At 44.6% G+C, this 8,509-nt stretch overlaps 1 protein-coding gene across 1 annotated transcript; it reads left to right on the top strand.

The window, feature by feature from the left end:
- Positions 1-450: 450 nt before the first annotated feature.
- Positions 451-765, top strand: LOC138362937 (uncharacterized). The gene has a single exon (XM_069321517.1). It carries the CDS (start codon positions 451-453, stop codon positions 763-765), a length of 315 nt encoding a protein of 104 aa, XP_069177618.1.
- The last annotated feature ends 7,744 nt before the right edge of the window (positions 766-8,509 follow it).

The following is an 8,509-nucleotide window of genomic DNA, read 5'->3' as shown; positions in this document are numbered from 1 at the left end:
ATGGTGTCATCACCAGCCATGGTGTCATCACCAGCCATGGCGTCACCACCAGCCATGGCGTCACTACCAGCCATGGTGTCATCACCAGCCATGGTGTCATAACCAGCCATGGTGTCATCACCAGCCATGGTGTCATCACCAGCCATGGCGTCATAACCAGCCATGGCGTCACTACCAGCCATGGTGTCATCACCAGCCATGGTGTCATAACCAGCCATGGTGTCATCACCAGCCATGGCGTCATAACCAGCCATGGCGTCACTACCAGCCATGGCGTCATAACCAGCCATGGCATCACTACCAGCCATGGTGTCATCACCAGTCAAGGCGTCATAACCAGCCATGGTGTCATCACCAGCCATGGCGTCACTACCAGCCATGGCGTCAACACCAGCCATGGCATCACCACCAGCCATGGCGTCACGACCTGCTATGGCGTCACCACCAGCCATGGCGTCAACACCAGCCATGGCATCACCACCAGCCATGGCGTCACGACCTGCTATGGCGTCAACACCAGCCATGGCATCATCACCGGCCATGGCGTCACCACCAGCCATGGCGTCAACACCAGCCATGGCATCATCACCAGCCATGGGGTCACCTCCAGCCATGACATCATCACCAGCAATTGCGTCACAACCAGCCATGGAATCACCACCAGCCATGTCGTTACCACCAGCTGTGGCGTCACCACAAGCCATGACATCGTCAACATTAACCATGTCGTCACCACCAGCCAAGGCATCGTCAACACCATCCTAGGTATCGTCACTACCGGCCATGCCATCGTCACCACCAGCAATGGCATCGTCACCACCAGCTATTGCAACATGGCCTCCAGCCATGGAATCGTCACCACCAGCCATGGCATCACCACCATGCATGGCGTCACCACCACCCATTGCGTTACCACCAGCCATGGCATCATTACCAGTCATGGTGTAACCACCAGCCATGGTGTCAACACCAGCTATGGTGTCACCTCCAGCGTGGCATCATCACCATCAGCCATGGCGTTATCCCCAGTCATGGGGTCATCACCACCAGCCATGGCGTCACCACCAGACATGGAGTCATCACCAGCAATGGCGTCATCACCAGCCAAGGCATCACTATTAGCTATCGAGTCACCACCAGCCATGGCGTCACTACCAACAATTGTGTCATCACCAGCTATGACGTCATCACCAGCCATGGTGTCATTACCAACTATGGTTGCGTCACTTGCCATGGCATCACCACCAGCCTCGAATCACCAAATACACACAGGTGGTACTTACTCGGTTGTACAGCCGGCCCTCACGCCCACACACGTCCTACCATACACTGGCATACTGCTTGTAGGTGGCTAACACTGGCAAATACGAAGAGTTCCCGGATTCTGCCTGTTCCCACGGATTAACGTCGCCGTTGGTGGCTCATGGTGATGTATTAGTAGCTACAGCCACTTTGCCTTTACTCAGCTGGCCGACTGAGCAAAGATTATGTCTAACACAGGCGATGGCTGGATGCAGAATGCCTACAATACAGCTAGGTTCAGGCAAGGTGTCAGCTTCCTGGTCCACCCTTCCTGGCTTCCTGGCCCCCTTGTGGAGGACCGGCTTCCAAGCCTCTTTGAGGAGGACTGGCTTCCCGGCCCTCTTGACGAGGACCGGCTTCCCGGCCCTCTTGACGAGGACCGGCTTCCTGGCCCCCTTGACGAGGACCGGCTTCCCGGCCCCCTTGACGAGGACTGGCTTCCTAGTCCTCCTCAAACGAACCAATCAAAGAAAGACATATAGAGGTCTACCTCCTTGGCCAATCACAGCCTAGCTTCCTTGGCCCTCAAGGAGGCCTTCAAGATGGCCGCCTGCGTTGCTATGGGGACGGGGCAGGCGGCGGTTGGCTCACGCCCCTCAGCTATTCCACTCTGCTCACTTCTGTCTCCTCAACTTTTTACAAATATAAGCTACTGCTCGCTCTAACTTTTTCCACAAATGCCCTACAATTTGGAATGCTGATGACCTAGGCTCTCCAGCAAGCCATAGAGATAGAAACACGAGTTAATAACCGACCACTTACCTACTTTTCTGATGATGTTTTGCAGCGTGAACCATTACGTCCAGCTCATTTGATGTATGGGAGACCTCTCAGCACCCTTGCGTCCCTTATGGACGAGGAACCAGAGGATCCTTCATATGTCCGAGAGAGTGATTTGGTTCAATGTTTCAAACATCTATCAGGGGGTGATAAGTCAGTGGAATGACGTATGAACTCGAGAATACCTTACTGCTCTGAGGGAGTATCATTACAGGTCAAACAACCCCTACAACAGAATTAACTTGAACCCTGGCGACATAGTTCTGGTAGACAGCGATGGGCCACGCTCAGAGTGGCCTATAGGCCAAATAGTCTCTGTTAATCCAGACCGTCAGGGCATCTTGAGAATAGTAAAAGTAAAATGCCGAGGCAACACTACTCTCAAAACATTAGAGAAATTAGTACCTTTAGAACTGGCAAGAAAAGAAGACGTTCAACGACTTCCAGCACCTGAGGAGCCAGTAAAGGACATCTGTCCCGAGCGGACTGCGTCAAAGCAATGCAAGCTCAAATTAAAGAACCTCTGTAATTCTGAGGGTGAGGAATAAAGATATCGCAGTCTTTACCAGGACTTTGACCCGTGTTCCTCCCCCCCCCCCCTTCCCTGGAATTATGTCGGAAATTGGACACACATAGTAACATAAGTTACCCATTAAAGAAAAAGAGAACGGGTATTCCATGACATCACACAACACGACATATATTATATATCTCATCTCTTTTTAAGCCTCAGTCTAGTATTTAAATTTAATAAAAAAGTGTTCACTATGACTGAATATAATTTCCAACACCAGGAATATAGCTTAACTCTCTATTCCTTAATCATAAATACAACCACCAAATAATTTGGGACGTCTCCCTTAGGGCATTGTCACGTATACGAAGCTATTTGTAAACACAGTGAGGAAGCACTCCCTGACAAATTTTACAACACATAAGGGTTCTTTCTCCGAGCTTCGACAGAGGGTCCTCTACGATCCGCCCAACCGAAGATCTCATGAACAAAGGGCAGAACAACTTTCGGTATTTCTACTGCATTTAATACTGGCCATTATTATTATTATTGTAGGAAATATCGTCAAGACGTGGGATTAAATCCCTTAACGAAGTGAGTTTACTCAGCATCACACACACATAGTCCATGTTGTTACGTACCCTTATAAGATACGTAAGTAAATATATTAATATGTACATTTATAATTATATGTAAATTACAAGCATGTATATTGTTATACTTATATGTTCTATGCAAATGCACATTCATGTTACAGTGTTGGCGTTAGGCCCAAGTATCGTGGGAATGATTGTTTATTTCTTTGTGTGATCAGTTTTCCCACGGGAACTAATGATTTATATGTGATCATAAGTGGGTAACAGAGTGAAATAATAATTGAGTGAACTGTATCTGGCAAATTGTCGTGGGATCGTCCGTTGCTGGGGTGTGCATGCCATTATGCTATTCTGTATGCATATTTTAATTACTATGTAAAGAACTATTACCTTTTGTTTGTGTATATCAATATGTACTAATTATTCATTAAGTTAGTTTAAGATTACTCTTGTCACAATGTATTGCTCCATTGTTGAAATAATAAATATTGTAACTTTGGCAATTTATTCGCGGGGCAAGGCAATGTGTTTTTTGACTCGCGTGATGTAGTTCAGTAGCTGAGCAGGAACCAGGGAGATAACATGTTGAAGTTAAGTTCATTTGTTCTGTCATAGCCATACCTATTATTATTATTGATTTAATGTCTGGAAGTTACAGTGATATTTTTAATGTGATATATATTGTGACCATATAATCATCTGTTTGCTTTTGAGATTTATTTAATATAATATTATATATATATACTTAGTCTTTATTCTTCAGTCCTATGAAGATTCTATTTTTGTGCTCATTACCTATTAAGGGGTTATACTGGTGATTCGCTATTGAGAACAGCAGTTGTGTCGTATCCCTAGACTTATTAAAGTTTGGCTGCTGTAGGATCACGAGCCGTAACGTACGATAGGTAACAAAGAGTTATGGGGGCCTGTGCCGGGAAATATTGTCCCACTTTAACTTAACTATGCTAATCTAACCTTGCCTTCCTAGGTACCAGTGTGTCAAGTGTCTCTGTGTGTTTCTTAAGAACTATTCCATGTGCCAAGCAAGCCTTCCTGTGTATCAAGTAACAACGTTTCACGATTTTGAGGTAAGTCATCCTATATATTTTGTTTGTGCAGTGAGGCCAAGCGAATTTTCAGTGTGGTGACAATTTTACAGTGAAGTGTAGTGCAGTGCCATTATTTTAATTATTGTTGTGAATCAAGTGCCAAGTGTTAGTAACGATGGAGGAGAAAGTTGCAGCGTTGGTGGCTCACCCAGACTTTGAAGGGATTCAGAACCTTAAAAAGACTGAGTTAATACAAATGGCAAATCAGTTGGGTTTGACCACCAGCAATAGAATGGTTAAAGCCCAAATATTGAAAGTCATTGTGACGCATTTTGTTGAGAATGGGGAGTTAGATGAAGAAATTCTAGAGGAGTTAAGAGAGGAGTCGAGTGATCAGATGACGTTAAAGCGTCTTGAGTTAGAAGCTCGCCAATTAGAGCTTGAAGCTCAAAAAGAACAGAAAATATTAGAGGCTGAAGCTCGTCAAAGAGAGATTGAAGCTCAACAGCAACAGCAAATATTAGAAGCTGAAGCTCAGCAAAGGGAGCTGGAGACTAGGCGTTTAGAAATTGCGGCACAAAACCAGAGAGGTTTAATTGAGTTGCAACTTGAAGCCACAAAGAAGCAACAATTAGAGATTCAACAACAAATGGCTGACACTAACTTCAGGCTTGAATCACAGCGTATGGCAGCTGGGCATGGAAATACTAGTAATGTTTCAACAAATAGTGATAATAATCCCATCAGGATGAATAAGTATATAGAGTTGCCCAAGTTCAATGAGGAAGATCCTGAGGTTTTCTTTGCACATTTTCATAAAATTGCCATCAGTATGAACTGGCCAAGGGATCAGTGGGTAGCCATTATGCAGTCTCAATTTAAGGGGCGTAGTCAGGAGGTTTTCACAACCCTACCTGACGCTCATAGTTTTGATTATGACTTTGTAAAGAAAAGCATCCTCAATGCATACCAGCTAAATCCAGAGGCACACAGGCAAAAGTTCAGGAACCTAAGGAGAATCAGGGATCAGACAATAGCAGATTTTACTCGTCAGAAGACGAATTTTTGCAACAGATGGTTAAAGTCACTTGCAGTCACTGATTTTGATGCTCTAAAGAATCTTCTTATAATGGAAGAAGTATTGTCATGTCTTCCAGACCAGTTGTCTACTTTTATGGCAGAACAAAAGAATGTAACCGATATTGATGAGCTGTCAAAGCTCGCGGATGAGCATGAGTTGCTGACTAAGGCCCCGTTTACGGCCACTTCACCTAAGTCTAGTCGTAGAGTAAATTTCAATGCTCACCGTACTCCTTATCAGTATAAGTCTCCTCCTGGTGCGACAGTTACTCCCGTGAACTCTTCTCTTACTAACCCTAAGATGGTTACTCCATTGCCAGGATCATCTAAGCCTAGTAATGCTAATTCTAAACCGGCAGTTGGTTCTACCAGTGTGTCCACTGTCAAACATTGTACCCATTGTAAGAGAAGGGGGCATGTGATTTCTTCATGTTTTAGTTTGCATCCTGAACTCCGACCAACTAGTCTTATTATGAGTAAAGGAGTGCAACCTATTAATTCTTCATGTATTACAGTCAGTCCCAATTGGATGGCTGAATTCAAACCCTATATTTCCACAGGTACCTTATTATGTACTAATGGTAGACATAAGACTGTTCAATTACTCCGTGATACTGGAGCTTCACAGTCTCTTATTACCCAGAAGGTACTTGATGATGTTGACACCCGAGATCTGGGTGAAGTTGTGCTTCTCCAGGGTATTGCCGGAAGTGTGCAACCAGTGTCCTTATTGCAAGTTAACCTTGATTCTAAATATACTTCAGGATGGTGTAATGTTGGTGTAAGTAAACAACTGCCCATTCCTGGGGTAGACATTATTCTAGGTAATGATTTTGGCAACCAAATGGTTGTAGGGCCCAAGTGTCCCATCATGTTAACTAAACCCCATAATGTATTAGCTCAACCAGTAGCAGATGATGATATTATTTACCCTGCTTGTGTTGTAACTAGATCAATGGGAAGAACAGGTGAGAGTAATCCTGTCTTCACTGAGGTTGCTGTTCCCAAGACCAGGACCCCTTCAGTAAAGGAGTGGGAGGTGGATCTTGAGGATTCTTTTATGATTCGACTGGATGATGAGAGTGAGGCCGTAGTAGAAGCCCCGCCGAACCTAAATCACAAGGAAAGTGAAGGTGAGGAGGCTGAACTATCTGTACCTTGCCCGCTTGTCTCCAGTGCGCCAGTTGTCGAGAGTGAGGCCGAAGTAGCTATGACTCCATTTTATTCTGATCAATCGGGAAAAGAGATCAAGCTACTAGGTTCTTGCCCGCTCGCTGCTGAGTCTGAGTCATTGCCCTTAAGTGTTGTACAGACTACTGATCCTAGTTTAAGTAAGTGTATTTCTGAGGTTCCTGATAATATTGATGCATTGGAGGAAGGGACGGGTTTCTTCTTCAAGGATCGACTTCTGATGAGAAGGTGGAGACCAAAGGGAACTCCCTCTTCAGAGGATTGTGAGATTAGAACCCAACTCGTTGTCCCCAATGATTATCGTAGGCAGGTCCTGCAGGCTGCACATGATGACCCCATGGGAGGTCATCAAGGTATCACGAATATGTACCATAAGATAAGTAAATATTTTTTCTGGCCAAAGTTAAAGAAAGACGTGGTCAGATATTGTCATAACTGTATACCCTGTCAAATTGTTGGTAAACCAAATCAATCTGTACCTAGAGCACCATTGCAACCTATTGTAGTTCCTGATGAACCATTTACTCATGTTGTAATTGATTGTGTGGGTCCTTTACCTAAGACTAAATCGGGTAACATGTTTTTGTTCACTCTCATGTGTATGACTACTAGATTTCCTGAAGCTTATGCTCTACGGAATACCAAGGCTCATAATCTCATCAAGTGTCTTGAAAGATTCTTTTCGTTGTTTGGGATGCCTAGAGTTATTCAGAGTGATAATGGGGGAAATTTTGTTTCTAAAGTTTTCAGAACTTTTTGCGAATCCCGAGGGATTCGGCACAAATTATCCAGTCCATATCATCCACAAAGCCAAGGTGGACTTGAACGTTTCCACCAGACTTTGAAACAAATGCTGAAGACAACCGGAGAAACTCATCCACGTAATTGGGATGAGAATCTCCCCTTTGTGTTGTTTGCTGCTAGAGAAGGGCTACAAGAGTCATTGGGCTGTTCACCCTTTGAACTAGTGTTTGGTCACCAAGTAAGAGGTCCTCTTAAAATGCTACAAGAAAAGTTGTTGGGAGATGTCTCTGTTCATCAGAGCGGATTGTACTTGAGTGAGGTCAAGGCTAAGTTGTGTCGGGCTCGTGAGTTGGCGAAAGAACATCTGGGAAGGACTCAACAAGCCATGAAAGTACGATATGACAAGAAGTTCAAAGCTAAGCTAAGGTCGTTTGATGTCGGAGATTTGGTGTTGGTGTTGAAACCTCGTATGGGGACTTCCATGTCCCATAAGTTCGCAGGACCCTACCAAGTGGTAGACAAGGTGGGTGACCTAACTTATAAACTAATTAACCCTAATCTTTCAGAACCCCAAATGACTGTACACATTAACAGATTAAAAGCTTATGTTGGACCTGGTGTAGTAGCTTGTTTTAGTCGGGAAGAGTTACCACCTGAGGATAATTGTAGTGAGAGACATGATGTTAATATCCAACTTCTCAGTTCCAGTTCCAATGGCAGGGAGATGCTATGTCATTTACAGGAGGAACAACGTGATGAGTTCCAGGTTCTGCTGGACAACCATACATCTCTGTTTGGGGAGGTTCCTACCCAGACCCACCTCATCACACACGACATTCAGCTCCTGGACAGCACCCCCATTCGACAACATCCGTACCGAGTGAATCCCGAAAAGAGGAAAATTATGCAAGCAGAAGTGGAATATCTGCTCCAGCATGATTTCATTCGGCCAAGTCAAAGTACTTGGAGCTCTCCGTGTTTGTTAGTGCCAAAACCAGATGGAACCTGGAGATTGTGCGTGGATTACAGGAAACTGAACAAGAACACTACAGTGGACGTTTTTCCTTTACCCTTGTTGGAAGAATGTATAGAGTCCATAGGTCATGCCGAATATGTAAGTAAGCTTGATTTGTCAAAAGGGTATTATCAAATTCCATTAACAGAGTATGCTAGAGAGGTTACTGCTTTTGTTACACCTGATGGTGCGTATGAATTTAATGTCATGCCATTCGGTTAGAGAAATGCACCTGCTA

The sequence above is a fragment of the Procambarus clarkii genome, chromosome 9 (genome assembly GCF_040958095.1).
Source record: "Procambarus clarkii isolate CNS0578487 chromosome 9, FALCON_Pclarkii_2.0, whole genome shotgun sequence".
NCBI classification, from domain to species: domain Eukaryota; kingdom Metazoa; phylum Arthropoda; class Malacostraca; order Decapoda; family Cambaridae; genus Procambarus; species Procambarus clarkii.
The sequence above is the reverse complement of the archived record's forward strand: the minus strand, read 5'-3'. Positions and strand labels throughout refer to the sequence as shown.

Bases quoted from the DNA above. Each gene is read 5' to 3' on its own strand.
- LOC138362937 (XM_069321517.1), top strand. From the start codon at position 451: ATGGCGTCAACACCAGCCATGGCATCACCACCAGCCATGGCGTCACGA.